This window comes from Saccopteryx bilineata, chromosome 6, assembly GCF_036850765.1.
Source record: "Saccopteryx bilineata isolate mSacBil1 chromosome 6, mSacBil1_pri_phased_curated, whole genome shotgun sequence".
Taxonomy (NCBI): Eukaryota; Metazoa; Chordata; class Mammalia; order Chiroptera; family Emballonuridae; genus Saccopteryx; species Saccopteryx bilineata.
In genome coordinates, this window is record NC_089495.1 from 167,977,905 (window position 1) to 167,999,854 (window position 21,950).

General features: G+C 39.7%; 1 protein-coding gene across 2 annotated transcripts in view; it reads left to right on the forward strand.

Moving 5' to 3' along the window:
* The window catches only part of RALGAPA2 (Ral GTPase activating protein catalytic subunit alpha 2), a 386,122-nt gene that overhangs the window by 109,336 nt on the left and 254,836 nt on the right, over window positions 1-21,950 (forward strand). For both annotated transcript variants that reach the window (XM_066237690.1, XM_066237692.1), the window contains exons 11-12: window positions 16,270-16,437; window positions 18,044-18,181. In XM_066237690.1, coding sequence (XP_066093787.1) covers window positions 16,270-16,437; window positions 18,044-18,181 — 306 coding nt within the window. The remainder of the gene's footprint in view (window positions 1-16,269; window positions 16,438-18,043; window positions 18,182-21,950) is intronic.

Here is a 21,950-nt window from a genome sequence, read left to right on the forward strand (position 1 = left end):
CAAGGAGGAGAAGCAGGTTCTGTGCACACATGAGCAATGCATACGCACTGTGAAGAACTTCTTATGGAGAGATGAGATTTTCAGATACTGAATGATCAATCCTTTCGATCAAAAATGAAGAATGCAGTATCAAACATCAAAAATACACTGGTTGTTAAAATCCCCTAATATGACTGGATTGCTATGGATCTCTCCCTTTATATCCATCAAGATTTGCATTATATGTTAAGTGCTACTATGTTGAGTGTATAAATGTTTACAATGGTAATTCCTATTGTTGAATTGCTCCTTTGATCATTATGTAGTCTCCTCCCTTGGCTTTTTTTTTTTTTAATACAGAGAGAGAGAGGCAGAAAGAGGGATAGATAGGGACAGACAGACAGGAACGGGGAGAGATGAGAAGTATGAATTATTAGTTTTTCATTGCGACACCTTAGTTGTTCACTGATTGCTTTCTCATATGTGCCTTGACCGTGGGGCTACAGCAGACCGAGTAACCCCTTGCTCAAGGCACTTGCTCACTTTGCTCAAACCAGATGAGCCTGCGCTCAAGCTGGCGACCTCGAGTCTTGAACCTGGGTCCTCCGCCTCCCAGTCCGGCGCTCTATCCACTATGCCACTGCCTGGTCAGGCTCCTCCCTTGTCTTTTACTATAGCCTTTGTTTAAAGTCTTATTTGTCAGATATAACTATTGCTACCCAGGCTTGTTTTTTTCATTTCCATTTGCACGCAGTATCTTTTTCCATGCCTCTACTTTCAGTCTGTGTGTCCTGAGGTGTGTCCCTTGTAGATAGCATATGCAGGGGTCTTACCTTCTTATCCATTCAGTTACCTATGTTTTTTGATTGGAGCGCTTAAGTCTTTTACATTTTAAATGATTATTGATAGCTACATATTTATTGCCTTTTTTTTCCTTTTAACTATGTTTCTTTGTTTATTTTCTTTTTCTTCAAGCAGGTCATTTAACATTCTTTGGCTGCAGGAGGGGAAGAGAGAGAGAGAGAGAGAGAGAGAGAGAGAGAGAGAGAAAGAGAGAAAGGAAGGAAACGGGGAGGGGTGGAGAAGCAGATGGGCAGTTCTCCTGTGTGCCCTGGCCGGGAATCGAAACTGGCACTTCCACATGCCAGGCTGATGCTCTAGCACTGAGTCAACCAGCCAGGGCCTGTATTCTTTATTTTTGATTGGTTCCTTTTTATGGATTTATATCCTTTTTTTATGCTTGCTATCTCTTTATTAAAGTTTTCACTTTATTCCTTGCACCTCCATGTAACCATTACTTTGAACTCTATACCTGATAAATTGTTTATCTTCATTTCAGTTAACTTTTTTTATGAATTTTAATTTATTATGTTTACATGGATTCAAGTGTCCCACCAAATATAACTCCCTCACCCCCCACACCCATGTCCCACCTTATACCCCCCAGCCCCTCTCTCCTCAACACCCTCCCACCTCCCCTCTAGGATTTGCTGTCCTGCTAGCTATGTGTTATGTATATATAATTTCACGAATCCCTTTACCTTCTCTGATCCCATCCCCTCATCCCCCTTCCTTCTGAACACTGTTCCTCTGGTCCCTGTGATCCCTCTTCTGCCTCTATTCTGTTGCTCAGTTCACTTTCATTAGATTCCACATAGAGGTGAGATCATATGATATTGGTCTTTCTCTGTCTGGCTATTTTATTTAGCATAATAGTTTCCAGGTCCATTTATGCTGTTGCAAAAGGTAATATTTCGTTCTTTTTCATGGCCACATAGTATTCCATTGTGTATATGTACTACAGCTTTTTAATCCAATTGTCCACTGACAGACATTTGGGCTGTTTCCAGATCTTGGCTATTGTAAACAATGCTGCAATAAACATGGTGGTGCATATCTTCTTTTGAATCAGTGATTTGGTGTTTTTAGGATATATTCCTAAAAGTGGGATGGCTGGGTCAAAAGGTAGTTCCATTTTTAATTTTTTGAGGAAACCCTATACACTTCTCCACTTCTCCATACAAGTCTGCATTCCCACTAGCAGTGCAGAAAGGTTCCCTTTTCTCCACACCTTCGCCAGCATTTATTGTGTGTTGTTTTGTTAATGAGCACCATTCTGACAGTGTGAGCTGGTATGTCATTATGATTTTAATTTGCATTTCTCTGATGATTAGTGATGTTGAACATTTTTTCATATGCCCATTGGCCATCTCTACGTCTTCTTTTGGAGAAGTGTCTATTCACTTCTTTTGCCCTATTTTTGATTGGATTGTTTACTTTTCTTGTGTTGAATTTTAGAAGTTCTTTGTAGATTCTGGTTATTAACCCCTTATCAGATATGTTGGCGAATATATTCTCCCATTGTGTGGGTTGTCCTTTTATTTTGTTCATGTTGTCTTTTGCTGTGCAAAAGCTTTTAACTTGATATAGGCCCATTTGTTCATCCTGTCCTTTATTTCACTTGCCATGGAGATAAATCAGCAAAGATATTGCTATAAGAGATGTTGGAGAGTTTACTTCCTATGTTTTCTTCCAAGATGTTTATGGTTTCATGACTTACATTTAAGTCTTTTATCCATTTTGAGTTTATTTTTGTTTATGGTGTAAGTTGGTGGTCTAGTTTCATTATTTTGCATACACCTGACCAATTTTGCCAACACCATTTGTTTAAAGAGACTGTTTTTACTCAGTTGTATGCTCTTACCTCCTTTGTCAAATATCATTTGGCCATGATGGTGTGGGTTTATTTCTGGGTTTTTGTTTTGTTCCATTGATCTGTATGCCTGTTCTTATGCCAGTACCAAGCTGTTTTGAGTGCAATAGCCTTGAAGTATAACTGGATATCAGGAAGTGTGATACCTCCGACTTTATTCTTCTTTTTCAAGATTGTTGAGGTTATTTGTGTTTTTTTATTGGTTCCATATAAATTTTTGGAATATTTGTTCTATATATTTGAAGTATGCCATTGTTATTTATTTATTTATTTTTTCATTTTTTCTGAAGCTGGAAACGGAGAGACAGTCAGACAGACTCCCGCATGCGCCCGACCGGGATCCACCCGGCACGCCCACCATGGGGCTACACTCTGCCCACCAGGGGGCGATGCTCTGCCCATCCTGGGCGTCGCCATGTTGCGACCAGAGCCACTCTAGCGCCTGAGGCAGAGGCCACAGAGCCATCCTCAGCGCCCGGGCCATCTTTGCTCCAGTGGAGCCTTGGCTGCGGGAGGGGAAGAGAGAGACAGAGAGGAAAGCGCGGCGGAGGGGTGGAGAAGCAAATGGGCGCTTCTCCTATGTGCCCTGGCCGGGAATCGAACCCGGGTCCTCCGCACACTAGGCTGATGCTCTACTGCTGAGCCAACCGGTCAGGGCTGCCATTGTTATTTTAATAGGATTTTCATTGAATTTATAGATTGCTTTGGGTAATATAGACATTTTAATGATGTTTATTCTTCCTAACCATGAACACAATATGTGCTTCCACTTGGTTGTATTCTCCTTGATTTCTTCTATCAATGTTTTATAATTCTCCAAGTACAAGTCTTTTACTTCCTTGGTTAAATTTACGCCTAGGTGCTTTATTATTTTTTTGTTGTTGCAAACTGTTCTTTTTCAAACAGTTTATTCTTGATATATAAAAATGCAACTGATGTCTGAATATTAATTTTATATCCTGCCACCTTGTCGAATTCATTCATCAGGTCTAGTAGTTTTTTAACTGAGAGTTTAGGGTTTTCTGTGTACAGTATCATGTCGTCAGGAAATGATAATTTTATTTCTTCTTTTCCAATTTGAATGCGTTTTATTTCTTCTTTTTGTCTGATTGCTGGGGCTAGGAATTCCAGAACTATCTTGAATAAGAGTGTTGAAAGGGGGCACCCTGCCTTGTTCCTGTTCTTAAGGGGATTGCTTTTAATTTTTGCCCATTGAGTATGATGTTGGCTGTGGGTTTATCATAGATGACCTTTATTATGTTGAGGTATGTATTCCCTGTATTCCCACCTTGCTGAGAGTTTTGATCATAAATGGTTGCTGGATTTTATCAAATGCTTTTTCTGCATCTATTGAAATTATCATGTGATTTTTATCCTTCCTTTTGTTTATGTGATGAATCACTTTGATTGATTTGCAAATATTGTACCAGCCTTGCCTCCCCAGAATAAAACCCACTTGATCATGATATATGATTTTTTTTTTCATGTATTGCTGGATTTGGTTTGCTAATATTTTGTTGAGAATTTTAGCATCTATGTTCATCAGGGATATTGGCCTATAGTTTTCTTTTGTTGTAGTGTGTTTATCTGGGTCTGGAATGAGGATTATGCTTGCCTCATAAAAGGAGCTTGGAAGTCTTCCCTCCTCTTGAATTTTTTGAAATAGCTTGAGAAGGATAAGTTAGTTCTTTGAATATTTGATAAAATTTGCCTGTGAAGCCATATGGTCCAGGACATTTTGTTTGTTGGGAGTTTTTTGATAACTGTTTCAATTTCATTTGTTGTAATCTGTCTGTTTAGGTTTTCTGACTCTTCCAGATTGATTTTTGGAAGATTATATGTTTCAAGGAATTTCTCCATTTTACCTAGGTTGTCCAGTTTTTTGGCATACAGTTCTTCATAGTATTTTCTTACCATCCTTTGTATTTCTACGGTGTCAGTTGTTATTTCTCCACTTTCATTTTTTAATTTTATTTATTTGAGTCCTCTCTCTTTTTTTCTTGTTGAGTCTGGTTAATCAATCTTACTGAGCTTTTCAAAGAAACAGCTCCTGGTTTGATCTTCTGTATTGTTTTTTAGCTTCTATGTCATTTATTTCCGCTCTGATCTTTATTATTTCCTTCCTTCTAATTCCTCTGGGTTTTACTTGCTGTTCTTTTTCTAGTTCTTTTAGATGCAGGGTTAAATTGTTTATTTGAGCTTTCTCTAGCTTCTTAAGGTATGCCTGTAATGCTGTGAACTTCCCTCTCTGGATTGGTTTTGCTGCGTCCCATAGATTTTGAGTTGTATGTTCATTTTCATTTGTTTCAAGGAAATTTTTTATTATTTTCTAGATCTCGTTGTTAACCCATTAATTATTTAATAGCATACTATTTAACCTCCAAGTGTTTGAATGTCATTCAGGTTTTTTAAAAATTTTATTTATTCATTTTAGAGAGGAGAGGGAGAGACAGAGAAAGAGAGAGAGAGAGAGAGAGAGAGAGAGAGAGAGAGAGGAGAGACAGAGAGAGAGAAGGGGGGGAGCTGGAAGCATCAACTCCCATATGTGCCTTGACCAGGCAAGCCCAGGGTTTCGAACCGGCGACCTCAGCATTTCTAGGTCAATGCTTTATCCACTGTGCCACCACAGGTCAGGCCTGAATGTCATTCAGTTTTCTATTGTTGTTGATTTCTAGTTTTATACCATTGTGATTAGAGAAGATGCTTGATATGATTTCAGTCTTCTTAAATTTATTGAGACTTGTTTTGTGTCCTAACATGTGGTCTATCCTAGATAATGTACCATAGCACTTGAAAAAAATGTATATTCTGCTGCTTTGGGATGAAAGGTTCTGAAGATACCTATTAAATCTAGTTGATCTAGTGTGTTATTTAAGGCCACTGTTTCTTTATTAATTTTCGGTCTGGAGGATCTATCCTTTGATGTTAGTGGCGTATTAAAGTCCCCTACTATTGTAGTATTGCTGTTGATCTCGCCCTTTATGTCCATCAAAATGTGCTTTATATATTTAGGTGCTCCTATATTAGGTGCGTAGATATTTACAATGGTTATATTCTCCTATTGGATTGCTCCCTTTATCATTATGTAGTGACCTTCTTTATCCCTTACTATATAGCCTTTCTTTTAAAGACTATTCTGTCTAATATAAGTATTGCTACCCCAGCATTTTTTTCATTTCCGTTTGTGTGAAATATTTTTTTTCATCCCTTTTCTCTCACACTATGTGTATCTTTTGTTTTGAGGTGGATTTCTTGTAGACAGCATTTGTACAGGTCCTGTTTTCTTATCCACATAGCTACCCTGTGTCTTTTGATTGGAGCATTTAATCCATTTACATTTAAGGTTATTACTGATATGTAGTTTTTTATTGCCATTTTATTCTCTAAATCAACATTCCTCTTTTTTCTAGATTTTCCTCCCCCTTTGTTCTGTTTACAACAGGCCCCTTAACATTTCTTGCAGTATTGGTTTGGCTTTAATGAATTCCTTGAGTTTCTTTTTGTCTGGGAAGCTTTTTATTTCTCCTTCAATTTTAAACTATAGCCTTGCTGGATAAAGAAGTCTTGGTTGTAGGCTCTTGTTTTGCATTACTTTGAATATTTCTTGCCATTCCCTTCTGGCCTCAAGTGTTTCTGTTGAAAAGTCAGATATCATCCTTACGGGGGCTCCTTTGGAGGTGATGGACTACTTTTCTCTTGTAGCTTTTAGTATTCTTTCTTTATCTCTTAACTTTGGTATTCTAATTATGATGTGTTTTGGTGTAGGCCTCTTTGAGTTCCTCTTTAATGGGACTGTCTGTGCTTCTTGGACTTGTGTGACTTTTTCCTTCATCAATTTAGGGAAGTTTTTTTTTGTTTTTGTTTTTGTTTTTTGTATTTTTCTGAAGTTGGAAATGGGGAGGCAGTCAGACAGACTCCCACATGTGCCTGACCGGGATCCACCCGGCATGCCCACCAGGGGGCGCTGCCCATCTGGGGTGTCACTCTGTTGCAACCAGAGCCATTCTAGCACCTGAGGCAGAGGCCATAGAGCCATCCTCAGCGCTCGGGCCAACTTTGCTCCAATGGACACTTGGCTGCAGGAGGGGAAGAGAGAGACAGAGAGGAAGGAGAGGGGGAGGGGTAGAGAAGCAGATGGGTGCTTCTCCTGTGTGCCCTGGCCGGGAATCGAACCCTGGACTCCTGCACGCCAGGCTGATGCTTTACCACTGAGCCAACCGGCCAGGACCTCAATTTAGGGAAGTTTTCAGCTATGATTTCTTCATCAGGTTCTCTATTTTTTGTTCTTTCTCTTGTCCTTCAGGAACGCCTATGATGCAGATGTTGTTTCTCTTCATGTTGTCACAGAACTCTCTTAGAGTTTCCTCAGACTTTTTGAGCCTCCTTTATTTTTGTTGCTGTGCTTCTGTGCTTTCTTTTATCTGTCCTCTAAATCTCTGATTTGATCCTCTGCTTCATCCAGCCTGCTGTTAATTTCTTCTAGTGTAGTCTTTATTTCTGATATTGTATTTGTCATCTCTGACTGATTCTCTTTTAATATTTCTATATCCTTTTTTATACTTGCTATTTATTTAGGTGTTCGTAATGACCATTCATTGTTGTTCTAAGATCCCTAAGCATCCTTACAATCATTATTTTGAACTCTGCATCTGGAAGTTTGGTTATTTCCATATCACTCAGTTCATTTTCTGGAGGTTTCTCTTGTGGTTTCATCTGGATTGCACTTTTCTGTCTTCTCATTATTTCTGTGTGTTTGGGCGTTTTGTTTGTAGAGCTTATTGAGTCTAGGCTTGGTGTTGTCTGCCTCCAGTTTTCCATTGTGTTATTTCTAGCTTTTCTTGGGTTGGCATCAGCTATTACTTGTATTCCACTTTGGGATTTGGGCTGCTTTGAAGTCTTGATTTGTTTGTTTCTTAACAGGTGATAGTCTTGTTTACTGATCTCAGCAGGGGGCTTATTTGAAACTGTATCCAGGAATGCAGTGGCTGTAACCTGAGACTCTGAAGGCCTCTTCTTCTAGTTACTCTCTCTGGGTTCAGGGTGTTTTCTCATCTTCAGTAGGGAGAGGTGTATCTCAGATCTCCATGGAGACCTGAGTTACTGCCTCTCCTCCCCACTTTTTGTTTTCAGCTGTGTCTTCTTGTTCTGATTGGAGCTGGAGAAATGTCTGGAGATCTGTGACCCGGAAGCACTTTGTCTTTTGTTCTGTGGAAGGATCAGCCCCTTTCCCAGCTATGGCCGCCTCCAGCACTGGATGAGTCAGCTTCTCAGGTCGTCTTCTGCATTCCTCTGCCCCTCACCATGTCTCTCTCTCACCCCTTTCTTTTTGGAAGACAAGCTGGCCCTTTCAACACACCTGGTTCCCTGGTCACCAGGTAAGTGGCTGTGAGCAGTATTTTCTGCTCTTTTCCTTGGAGTAAGAGCCCTCTGGGCTCTCAGCCTCACTCCCACTCTGTTTTTGTTGTGGTTTCTTCTTTACTCCTTGGTTTTTGAGAGCTGTTCTTGTAGTCCAGAGTTGGTTTTCAACACTGATTGTTCATAAATTAGTTTGTAATACAGTTCAATGGTGTGAGCTGGGTGTCTGTGCATCTGCCTACTCCACTGCCATCTTCAGGTCCCCAAGCCTCCTGCTTCTGAGTGACTCTTTGCTCTGAATGGATCAGGAGAGCCTCCGGTGGGTGGGCTAATTGCTTCCCTTTGCTGGTGTTGCTTCTCCCAGGAAAAATGGCCACTTTAGTTTTGGTGAATGACTCAGCACTGGAGTGGCCCTCCCTCACAGTGTCTCTCCCTGGGCCTCCGAGTTTTCAGTCTCCTCTTGCAACTCCAGTCCTCTCAGCTCTTTTCCGCCACTGGAGCCCTGGGTAAGTGTCTGTGAATGAGATTTTTTTGTGCAGTCCCTTTAAGACAGAGCCTAGGTCGGAGGGTTCCCTCTTTATGTCGCAAACAGTAATTCGGTTCTTTTCTCAGCTACATACCTTCCATACGATTCTTCTAGTCTCTGGGGCTTTAGGCTGGAGGCTGGGGCTCCAGGCCTAGGGCTGAGGACCCACACCTCTCAGGGCAACCCACCCCACTGTGAGATTCCCCCTGGGCCGCCGCTCACTCCTGGGAGCAGGGCAGCCCTTTCTGCATCTCCACCCTTCCTACCATTCTCAGTGTGGCTTCTTCACTGATCCTTGCTTATAGATTCCTCTTAGTTTGGTCCAGAGTTGGTTTTTCAAGATGATTGTTCTTAAACTAAGTTGTAATCCAATTTGATTCTGGGACATGGGAGTTGGAATATCTGCCTACTTTGTCGCCATCTTCTGGATCCTCAGTTAACACTTTTTGTGGAGGTTTTTTTCTGCTCTGTCATTTGGGGCCTGTTTCTTTTTTTGTACATTTTGGCTGTCTCTTTGTGTTTGTTTCTATGTATTAGATTAATCTACTATGATTCCCAATCTTCATGCAGTGGCCTTATGTAGTAGGTATTTTTTTGGGTCCATGCTGGACTGGTGCAATTTTCTTGATCACCTGAGCTGGGTCCTCCGGGAATGTCTCTTGTGTGGATATGTTGGCCCTCCTATTCCAATTGAGTCTTAGTTGCTATTGGCTTGTGTGTGTGATCAACCTTCAGACTGGCTGCCAGTGAGGCTCTACCTTGATCTAAGCATGCAAGCTGCTGTGTGGCTGCTGACCACAGAAGGCGAGTTTGCTTCAGCTGGATTTGGTGCCTGACAAGATCTCCCTTTGGGTATGCTGCTTGTGAAACTAATTGGTACCTGCTCTGATGTTTCTGAAGCTTGCCACTGGGTTTGTTGGTTCTGGGCTTCTTGGGAGGGAATCTGGTACATGCTGTTATAAGATGCTACGTGTGACTGACCCTCAGCAACTTGTTTGGAGCTATACATGATCCATAATTTGTGGCTGCTTCTGGACATAGGTTCACATGGGAAGGAACAAGCTATACACCAAGGTTCACTTCTACCAGCACTGGACCCAGGTACAGGTCAGCAAAAGTCCCAAGGAACATGACCAGTCGGTGGCACGGTGGATAGAGTGTCTGACTGGGATGCGGAGGACCCAGGTTTGAGACCCAAGGTCATCAGCTTGAGTGCGGGCTCATCTGGTTCAAGCAAAGTTCACCAGCTTGGACCCAAGGTCGCTGGCTTGAGCAGGGGTTACTCGGTTTGCTGAAGGCCCACAGTCAAGGCACATATGAGAAAGCAATCACCTTAGTGAACAACTAAGGTGTCACAACAAAAAACTGATGATTGATGCTCCTCATCTCTCTTTGTTCTTTTCTGTCTGTCTCTTATCTATCCCTCTCTCTGTCTCTGTAAAAAAAAAAAAAAAAAAAAAAAAGCCCAAGGAACTGCGAGTCTGCCTTTGGGTGCTTCTGTGTGTACACTGCCTATTAGGTTCAGTCACTGAGAGTCTTTGGTGGAGTTGAGAGAATGGGGCTATTGGCTCTCCTCTGAGGGGAGGAGCTGGTCAGGCTTCAGGGAAGGTGAGGGGTGTGGCTCCACCCCTGAACCCTTTTCATATCTCTTCCCTTCTTACCAGTTGTGATGTGGGTTCTTTTGTTAATCCTGGGTTATAAAATTCCTTTTCATTTAGTCTTGGGTTGGTTATTCAGGATGAGATTGTTCTTAAATTTAATTGTAAGTCCAGTTGGTTCTGGGAGGGAGGGAGTGTAACATCCACTCATTCCACCATCATCTTGGATCCCTCCAGACCTTGCCCTTTTTTAAAAAAGATTTTATTTATTCATTTTAGATGGGCGAGGGGTAGAGAGGGAGTAAGTGAAAGGGGGGAGAGGAGCCTGAAGCATCAGCTTATGCTTCCATATGTACCATATTTTCCCATGTATAAGACACACCTTAATTTTGGGGCCTGAAATTTGAAAATAATATGTATTACATAAAGGTATTAAACTCAAGTTTTATTCATCATAACATTCATACAACTCTTCATCCACACGAAAAAGTGGGAAATGCAAGTAAAAAATCTACAACCACTGTATAAGATGCACCCAATTTTTAAACCCCAAAATTTTTTAGAAAAATTGTCTTATATATGGGGAAATATGGTAATTGCTTCCCATATGTGCCTTGACCAGGCAAGCCCTGGTTTTGAACTAGAGACCTCAGCACTGCAGGTAAACACTTGATCAACTATTCCACCAAAAATCAAGCCAGACCTTGCTTTTTAATTCTACACTTGCCTTTTAAAATTCCCTCTTGTGTTCTCATCTGACATTCCTGTGCTATCATCATGAACACAAGGCCAAAAGTTAGCTCATTTTCTTTCCTGACATCAACTTCTGACTTTACTGCTTCTTTAAAGAGACCTTCATTCTTGGGTGTGTGTTCATTTTAGCCCTCCTGGTGTCCTCATTTTCTCCTGTGACCCATCACTGACTGGTCAAGTCATTCAGGAGGCTTTCTCACTTTCTTTCCTGCCTTTTCCTTTGACCATGGTTAACAGCATCGTCCTTGGAGCCCTGTGCCTTCTGTGTCATCCCTTTCTAATCTGGACTGCAGTTCATGCTGCCAAAACATTCTTTTATCATAATAGTCCATGATGTAAAAATCTATCGTATTCTCTCTATTAATGTTGCCATAGTGATACTTCTGTTGTACACATGGACAGTACTGCTGTCATATGAATCGAAATATTCAAGATCCTAGAAGGCAGATGATTGAACTGTTCAGATGACTAAATGGATTTGAATAGTGAGAAAATGGAACTTTTAGAAATTAAAAAAATATGACAATTAAAATATTAAAAGAAAACCTCAATGATAAGTTTAATATCAGATTAAAGACAAACAAAGAATAAACTGGATGACATATCATAAGAAGTTATTCTGAATGTATCTCAGAGAGACAGAGATGAAAAATTTGAGAGGTTGAGAAGCATGGAAGATTCCATGAAAGCATGAAGTATATGTGTTCAACTTTCTTTCTGTTCTTATTTTTTTGGTATGCTGTTCTACTAATTAACTGAGAATACCCTTCTCTGACTGGATTAGTCTATTTTTTCCTCAGTCTATCAGCATTTGCTATACATAATATTTGAGGCATAATTTCTAGTTGTAGTACAGATTTAGAAATATTATATGTTACTTTGAATTGACTTTTTTATCATGAAGAATTTTCTCTATCTCTAGGTAATGCTATTTTTTCCATCCTCAAAGTTGATCTCTTGCCTGTTCTTAATATAGCTTTACTGATTTTCTTTTAGTTAGTGTTTGAATGGCATGTCTTTTTCAACTTTTGACTTTTGACCTCCCCATATCCATATGTTGGTGTCCTCTTACAAGTGGCATGTAGTATTTTTAATAGTTTTTCAAATCTAACCTTATAGTTTCATTTGGAGCATTATTCCACAATCATTTAACATAACTGATATAATTGTGTTTATTATCTTAGTGTATTTAAGTTTATCTTACTTTCTAGGTGTCTTTAAGTCTTTCAGGCTAGCTGGGTTTTTGTGGGGGGTTTTCTGTGTTTTTTTTTTTTTTTTTTTTAACAGAGTCAAAGAGAGTCCGAGAGAGGAACAGATAGGGACAGACCTACAAGAAGGGAGAGAGATGAGAAGCATCAGTTTGTTGCAGCATCTTAGTTGTTCATTGATGGCTTGCCAGCGACCTTGGGCTCAAGCTGGTGAGCCTTGCTCAAACCAGATGAGCCCGCACTCAAAACCCCGGCAACCTCGGGGTTTTGAATCTGGTCCTCTGTATCACAGTCCAGCGCTCTATCCACTGTGCCACTGCCTGGTCAGACCAGGCTAGTTGTTTTTAGTATCCCATTTTTCTCCTTCAGATTGGCATTTTTGCACTCATTTGTAATATTTTAATAGTTGACAGCCTTTATCTATAGTTTAAAATGTAGCATTAATTTCACATTTTACCCTCTGTTATGCATTTTGCTCCTTCTCAGTTTGTGCCATTGTGTATTTGAATTCCATGTTATAAGTATGTATTTTATATATATATATATATATATATCTGTAAGTCTATATACATATTATCTCTTTCAGATGTACTGTAATTATTTTACCTAGTTTTATTTATTTTATTTATATGTATTCATATATATATTTTATTCACTTAGATTTATCCAAATAATTATCCTTTTTTTATATTTTATACCTTTCCTAATCTCTGATGTAGGATCATTTTTCTTCTGAGTAAAGATTAAATAACTTTTAGTATTCCCCTTAGCTCAGATCTCCTGGAAAAATGTTCTTATTTGAAAATGTCTCTATTTTCATTTTAGAAATAAATTCTTTCGGATGCTACATTGGCAGCTGTTTTCTTACTATACATTTCATATTTTGTTCTGTTTCTGGATTGCTAAGAGAATTCATGCTAAGTCATATGGTTGCTTCTTTAGAAGAAATGTGTCCTTTATTCTCCGGATGCTTTTAAGATTTTCTAATTGTCTTTGGTTTTCAGCAGTTTAATTGTAAGATACTTTGCATTTATCCTGCTTAAGTTACTTTGAGATTCTTAAATCTGTGGATTGATATCTTTTATCAGTTTTGGCAAAATTCTCAGCTATTCTTTCCTCAAATATTATTTCTACCCCTTTTTAATAATCTTTCCTTTGCATTTCCAGCCATGCACAGGGTAATTCTTCCATTGTATTCTCTCTCTTACTTTCTTTTCTGAAATAGTCATCCTTTTATCTCTCAAGCTTCATTCTGGATGTTTTCTTCTGATGTTTTTTATTCCAGTTTTCTCTTCAGCTGTGTTTGTTCTGAGTTTTTAATTTTGGTTGTTTTATTTTTTCCAACTTCATCTTTTTTGTATACTTTAACTGTCTTGTATTTTTAAACTCTTGTCTATTTTTTATGGTTTTGTTAGTATTGTCTTATAGGTTTTTGATTTTTTATTAATATACTATATATCAAGTTAACCAGACTATTCATACAAATAATTTTGGTTTATTATGATTTTTTTTTTTCTCCAGGGAGGATTTATGTTTACTTTCCAGGAGGAGGATAGCATGATATACCCTGGTACTACTGGACTTGGGTTACATGGTTGTCTACATTTTTCAGAATTCATCAAATGGTCCAGTTAACATTGTGCATTTCATTGTTTATAAATTTTACCTAAAGTATCATAAATAAATGTTGAACTCTCATCAGTGATAGGCTTGCTGAAGAGTTTAGGGGTGAAATGTACTGATGTCAGGAGCTTTCTTTGAAATGCATCAAAATAAAATGGATTGAAAGAAAGATAGGGGTGGATTGACAGATGTGTGATAAAGCAAATATAGAAAATGCTCATGTTAGATTCTAGGAAATGGGTATATAGGTAGTCTCAATAGAAGTTTTCCAACTTTCTGTATGCATGAAAATATTTGTAATAGATGGGATGTGTTTATTTTTGTCATACTCCTTTTTATCTTTGTTGGTCTTTCTACAACATACATCAGAATATTTGATACATTGATGTATTGCAATCTTGTTATAACACCAACTCCTCTATTCTGGAATTTATGGCACCTGACCACCATCTGTGAAGGTGTGTGTGTGTGTGTGTGTGTGTATATATATATATATATATATATATATATGGTCTACTGGAAAGTTCTGTCCATTTTTGGAATAAAACAAAATACAAATTTTTCTGTCAATAAACTTTATTAAATAATATAATTTCCATTATTATTAATGATTTCTTGCCAGCGTAAGGGTAATTTGTATATCCCATTTTTGAAAAATGTTTTATCTTTTGATGCGAAAAATTGAACCAGTGCTTGTTTGATATCTTCTTCATTTTTGAATTTTTTGCCCTTCAAAAAATTTTGTAAGAACAAAAACAAGTGATAGTCGGAGGGTGCTAAGTCCGGGGAATATGGTGGATGCAACAGACATGCTTCTGTAGCATTTCTTCCTTGATGAAATTTGTAAAAATTACAGTGGCATAAATGGACTTTATCAGTAGCCATGGGTACACTATTGCTTCACATATAAGACTAACGTGAATCAACTTTGTTTTAGTTAATTTGCTACATCAGTATGTATACATTAAGTGATAAAAATAGGCACACATGCGCCAAATAAATATGTGCTTACATGTTGAAACTTGTTGTGATAGAAAGGGACAGAACTTTCCGGTAGACCAATATATATTTTATTTATTTATTTATTTATTTATTTATTTATTTATTTATTTATTTTACAGAGATAGAGAGAGAGGCAGAGAGGAACAGACAGGGACAGACAGGAACAGAGAGATAAGAAGCATCAATCACTAGTTTTTCGTTGCGCATTGCGACACCTTAGTTATTCATTGATTGCTTTCTCATATGTGCCTTGACCACGGGCCTTCAGCAAACCGAGTAACCCCTTGCTGGAGCCAGCGACCTTGGGTCCAAGCTAGTGAGTTTTGCTCAAACCAGATGAGCCTGCGCTCAAGCTGGCGCCCTTGGGGTCTCGAACCTGGGTCCTCAGCATCCCAGTCAGACGCTCTATCCACTGCGCCACCGCCTGGTCAGGCTATGAAGGATTATATATTACTTAAACCTTTGTTGCATTGATCTCTGCCTCTAATTGGATCCTGAAGCATAAAGCTTTAGAAAATGGTATTAAAACAAATTTTTGAAACTTGAGATTAAGACCTGGATTTATTGCTAATTAACTCTATAACCTTGGGAAAATATCTCAGTTGTTCTGAATCTCATCTTAATTTTTTATCTGTGGAATTAAAGCATTCATCAGAGTGTTGAGTATTTCTTTGTGGCCACCCCTCATACAGAAATACTTCTTAAAGTTGATACTAAAAGGGAAAATGTATTTTCCCTTTACATTTTTTAAATTCACTGCATTAGCTAAAAACTTTTATGTGTAAATATGTAAAAAGATTCTTAATGTTAAAAAAGTACACAAATAAATATACATAATGACACAACTGTCTGGTGCTTTCATTAAAATCGGTATCTCTGTTCAGTGATGTGCTGGTAAATATTGGACACCTGGCCCTCAAAGAGGAAGGAAGGGAGGGAGGGAAGAAGGAAGTAAAAGAAGAAAGAAAGAAGGACAAGGAAGGGGAAAGGCAAAGACAAAAAAAAAGAGAAAATGATAGCATTTTCAGACTTCTGTGGTACAAATACTTTCACCGTGGCTATTTCAAACTATCAAGATGGACGTCACTGAATGTGGAATTGGAAGAGATATGGCAGTTGATTTTAACTGGCTGTACTAGTATGTCTCTTATCTTATAATCTATATCTGATTCACTGGGAAAAGTCTCCAGTTGTCCAATTATTATTTTTACATAGGCAGTTAGACTATCTATATAGGTCTGCATTTTAGTTTTTTTGTGGAAAAAGTATTCAGAATATAGAAGGTATTTTCAAATTGCATTATATTTTCTGGCCCAATTATGAAAATGCCTTTTGTCTTCAGAAAAATGTGATATACACAGAAATATGTGGCCCTGCTTAGTATATTATAAGCTGTATGTTCTAAAGGACAAAGTCTGAAATTGGTTATGGTAATTGGAAGTGTCTGTTTCATGGCCCTGTGGTGATCTGAGTTTGTGCAGAGTTAAAGGGAATATTCTCTTTTCATTTTAGGCATTTTTGTTGCCTTCCTGTGACATAGCTGTAACAAGGAAAGTAGTTCAAGTGTACAGAAAGTGGATCCTCCAGGATAAACCTGTGTTCATGGAGGAACCAGATAAAAAAGAAGTTACCCAAGAAGATGCTGAAAAATTAGGATTTTCTGAGACTGACAACAAGGAGGTAATATTTTATCATGTTTCAGTTGGGAGTATATATATTTAAGCAAAGTATATCTGCTTTATCAAAGATCCCAGGCAGGTCCATCTCTTTTTTTTTTTTTTTTTTTTTATCATTTTTGATGCTCTCAGGGTGCCGAGTTCCCTGAGGACCTGCGTCAGGGAGGTTATGTCTGTGATGTACTTGAGATCATCGGTTATCTCCTACCCCTCAGGCTAGGTCCACGTGTGCACTGCAGCCTCACTGTTCACCATTGCAAGGAATTAATTGTTAATAAACCATCCTATTTTTTTTTTTTTTTTGCATTTTCTTTTGCATTTTTCTGAAGCTGGAAACAGGGAGAGACAGTCAGACAGACTCCCGCATGCGCCCGACCGGGATCCACCCGGCACGCCCACCATGGGGCGACGCTCTGCCCACCAGGGGGCGATGCTCTGCCCATCCTGGGCGTCGCCATGTTGCGACCAGAGCCACTCTAGTGCCTGAGGCAGAGGCCACAGAGCCATCCCCAGCGCCCGGGCCATTTTTGCTCCAATGGAGCCTTGGCTGCGGGAGGGGAAGAGAGAGACAGAGAGGAAGGTGCGGCAGAGGGGTGGAGAAGCAAATGGGCGCTTCTCCTGTGTGCCCTGGCCAGGAATTGAACCCGGGTCCTCCACATGCCAGGCCGACGCTCTACCGCTGAGCCAACCGGCCAGGGCCAATAAACCATCCTATTTTACACATCTCTGTCTGAGCCTAAAACTGTCACTGCCTTATCGTTGGCATTTTTAAAAAGCATGTGAGAAACTAAATGTAGAATGTTTTGGCAGCCTTTTCTTGTGTGGTGGCCCGTTCCCGAAGCAGGTGGAATGAGACACACCGGACAGAACTAGCTCAGTAATGAGTGTTAGCTACACCATCAGTAAGCCTCACTGCAGGGCTGGATACTGTGGTGTTAGCTACACCGTCAGTAAGCCTCACTGCAGGGCTGGATACTGTGGTGTTAGCTACACCGTCAGTAAGCCTCACTGCAGGGCGGGATACTGCGGTTACAGAGCGGGTGCTCTCAGAATGGGCCTCTCAGTCTGTGTTTGATAAAAGTTACAGGCTGAATTAATCTAAAACAACAGAGAAGGGACTTCTTCCTGAAACACAAAAGAAACTTAAGTCATATTTATATTTCTGGCATGCTATTTTAAAATCTAGTCTAAGAAATTATTTCTAAAAATGTTTATTCTAGCAATTGACAACAAGCATTTAAAAATATTTGTCATTGAAGGCATCTGTAAATATCTGTACTAATCACTTAAATATCTGTACTAATTACATAATTTTGATTTTTCTGATATTTCTGAAGTCATTTTAATAACTAGTCAGGAGGTAAAAATAAATGGGTAAACAAATGGAATTAATCATACATTTTAAGGGTTTACGTTAAGTGCTCATTCAGTCATTGGATGTTTATTTCAATAAATACTGACAGGCACTAAGTACTGGAGATAGAACAGTGAACAAAAAGGAAAAAAGAAACTTGCCCTTCTAGAACCTAGTTGAGAATTCTGGTTAACATAAGGAATTAAATGTACAAATATCCACTTCTTCCCTGTTAACTCATTGTTATTTTCTAAAGACTGTGTCTGAAAGTTCCGGTCATAAGCGATCTTCCAGCTGGGGACGAACGTACTCGTTCACGAGTGCGGTGAACAGAGGGTGTGTGGTGGAAGAGGAGGACAGGAACGTGCGAGCCGGGGCCCAGGCTCTGCTGCAGGTAGGCGCCGCCGGCATGGACGCAGGGGCGTCAGTCGGAGTCAGTCTGAACACTTGTGTTTTGAGATAGCATCCTTAATGTTTGGTGATATTTTTAGCCATCTGTCAGTAAACAGCGCTTAAATTCTCATTCTAAGTTTTCTTTCTAATTTCTCATTTTTAATTTGTAAAGATTTTTTTCTAATCAAAGGAGACTTATGAACTGACTGCACATTTTTAAGAGGAATACAGTGAATGTAAAACGACTGAGATTTAAATCTTAACAATATCCTCGTAACACGTAGGGGTAATTATTTATCTGGACTCTAATTTGCAAGATAAGCATGGTTAATTATATAATCTTTTAAGTCATATTCCTTTTAAAAATTGCCTGTGTTTATGAAGAATGATGATTAATGCAATACTATTTAGATAGTTATCTATATGAATTTATGAAACAGAACTGATACCATTTGGGAACATTGGAGAGAATGACTTGGGCTCATCACTTAATTTCCCCAGACCTCAGGATTTTATCTCAGAAATAGGAATTGGGGAATTGCCTCTTGGTCCCATCCTGCTTAAATGTTATGAGGATAATTGAGAACACAGGGTCCTCAATCTGCCTACTCATCTCCCTGGCACTGCACCCCCTCCCATACCCACGTTTATAGCTGGCTCCAGGTGGGCCTCCCACACAGAGCGCAGGCGTGGAGTCTGTAGAGGGCGTGGGCATGGCATGTGGGTTATCTAGTTTCCAGTAACACTGTTTTTATCATCTGGCTCTCGATACGATTTCTTATCATGGAATCCTTTGTTTTCAGGTTAATTAGTAGTTTGATACACTGCCACTAATGAATTTTTTTGATTTTATTGGAAATGGGAAAATATTTTAAAATTAACTTTTTTGTATTTTTCTGAAGCTGGAAACGGGGAGGCAGTCGGACAGACTCCCGCATGCGCCCAACCGGGATCCACCCAGCACGCCCACCAGGGGGCAATGCTCTGCCTATCCAGGGCGTCGCTCTGTCACGACCAGAGCCATTCTAGCACCTGGGGAGGCCAAGGAGCCATCCCCAGCGCCCGGGCCATCTTTTGCTCCAATGGAGCCTTGGCTGCGGGAGGGGAAGAGAGAGACAGAGAGGAAGGAGAGGGGGAAGGGTGGAGAAGCAGATGGGCGCTTCTCCTGTGTGCCCTGGCTGGGAATTGAACCCGGGACTTCCGCACGCCAGGCCGACGCTCTACCACTGAGCCAACCGGCCAGGGCCTTAAAATTAACTTTTTAAAAAATAATCAAAATGACTTTACTTTAGTAGCTTCAAAGAACTTTGGTGCAGCTCACAAATATAACCTATGTCCCCACCAAAGAAATGCATGCAGAAGTCCCTGCTCCGAGTCCCTTGGTCACTCTTCCCCCAGGTGGATGCCAGATTGCAGGTGCCAGTTACCTCCTTGGGTTCAGAAGAGTGTTGTTTGTTTTCTGAAAGGATGAGTTATATCTACTTGGCTGAACCAAGAAAACAATTTTCTACTTGATTACACAATAGTTTTTTTTAATTTGCTTTTAATTTAAATAGCTGTTTTCATTCTCATGGATCCAGTACCTGGGCCCTTTGCTTAGTTCATTAGGGAAATGACAGAATGGAAGTTTGATAAGAGGGTATTCTTCTGTAGTTGCTTTTAACAAGTACAACATGGACATAATTAATTTTGTTTATTTTTACCTTAACAGATACTAACATGGTTAAGAAATAATTCATGTAATTGGCATTTTGATGTTTTTTAAAAAGTAGAATGAAAGAAGTATAATACAGGGTGGGGTAAAAGTAGGTTTACAGTTGTTCATATGGAAAATATAAAACTAATAAATAATCATACAAGAATTGCCTGAGCAGGTGGTTGGCAGTGGATAGAGCATTGGACTGGGATGCAGAGGACCCAGATTCAAAATGCTGAGGTCACTGGCTTGAGTGTGGGCTCATTCAGCTTGAGCACAGGCTCACCAGGTTGAACATGGGGTCAGTGGCTTGAGTGTGGCATCATAGACATGACCCCATGGTCACTGACTTGAGCCTAAAGATCACTAACTTGAGCAAGGGATCACTCACTCTGCTGTAGCCCCCTAGTCAAGGCACATATGAGAAAGCAATCAGTGAACAACTAAGGTGCCACAACAAAAAATCGATGATTCTCATCTCTCTTTTTTTCTACCTGTCTGTCCCTATTTGTCCCTCTCTCTCTCTCTCTGTCACAAAATAAATATATAAGAATCTGTTTCACATACTCACAACTGTAAACCTACTTTTGCCCCATCCTGTCTATGAAGACCTCTTCATTTTTACTTGGGAATATGCAAAAGTTTCAAATTTAAATCAAGAAGCTGATAATATTGAAAGCCTGACCGGTGGTGGCAGTGGATAGAACGTAGACACGGATGCTGAGATCCTAGGTTTGAGACCTTGAGGTCACCAGCTTGAGCTCATCCAGCTTGAGTGCAGGATTGCCAGCTTGAATGTGGGATATTGACATCCCATGGTTTCTGGCTTAAGCCTGAAAGTTGCTGGCTTGAATAAGGGGTCACTGATCAAGACACGTGTGAGAAACAATCAATGAAGAACTAAACTACTTTAGTTTGTTAGTTAAAAAGTTCTTTATTTTCTTTTTTCTTACTTGAAGGCTAGTAAATTCTTTATCATTATATTAACAAAACTATTTTCTGTTTTCAACTATTATAGTCCTATTTGGTAATTCTTCCTAGAAAATTGGGCATGGTACCATTTTAGTATTGTATAAATAATTTTTGAGGTTGTCAACATTTTAGTTCGTACACTTGACTTTCGAGTATGTTTATTTCTTTAGTTTTTACATCTATTTTGAGATGTTATTTTCATGGCTTTCATCCTCTAGTGAACCAGAGAAGTTCTGTTCATTCCCAGATCCTTTGAATTTGTACTTTTGAGCTCAAAGGAAACCTTATATGAAATATAGCTCTAGATATACGGAGCAGAGCCATCCTCATTATCAGAATGACAACTCAGAATTTCCTGAACTGAGGGTTAGCTATTGTCATCTGTCTTACTGATGGCATGTATTTTATAGTTACACCCCTAAACAGTAAACTTCCCACATGATAGCCTGGGTCAGTGCCTCCCACAAGGTTCTACTGAATACCCCTGTTGGTAGTGGATAGTGAATTTGTATCCTGAAAGTCAGGGTGACATAGAGTGGTTGGCTGATTATCTAAATTTTTTTGAAGAGTGTTTTTATCTTAAGATAAAAACAAGCCCTGGCTGGATAGCTCAGTTGGTTAGAGTGTTGACCCAATAAACCAAGATTGTGGGTTTGATTCCCATTTAGGGTACATAAAAGAATCAACCAGTGAATGCATAGATCAGTAGAACAACAAATCAATGTTTATCTCTCCTTTCCTCTCTATCTCTCCCCCCACCTCTGAAATTAATTTAATTTTTTTTTTAATTTTTTTTTTTTTTTTTTTGTATTTTTCCGAAGCTGGAAACAGGGAGAGACAGTCAGACAGACTCCCGCATGCGCCCGACTGGCATCCACCCAGCACGCCCACCAGGGGTGATGCTCTGCCCCTCTGGGGCGTCGCTCTGCTGCGACCAGAGCCACTCTAGCACCTGGGGCAGAGGCCAAGGAGCCATCCCCTGCGCCCGGGCCATCTTTGCTCCAATGGAGCCTCGGCCGCAGGAGGGGAAGAGAGAGACAGAGAGGAAGGGGGGGTGGAGAAGCAAATGGGCGCTTCTCCTATGTGCCCTGGCCGGGAATCG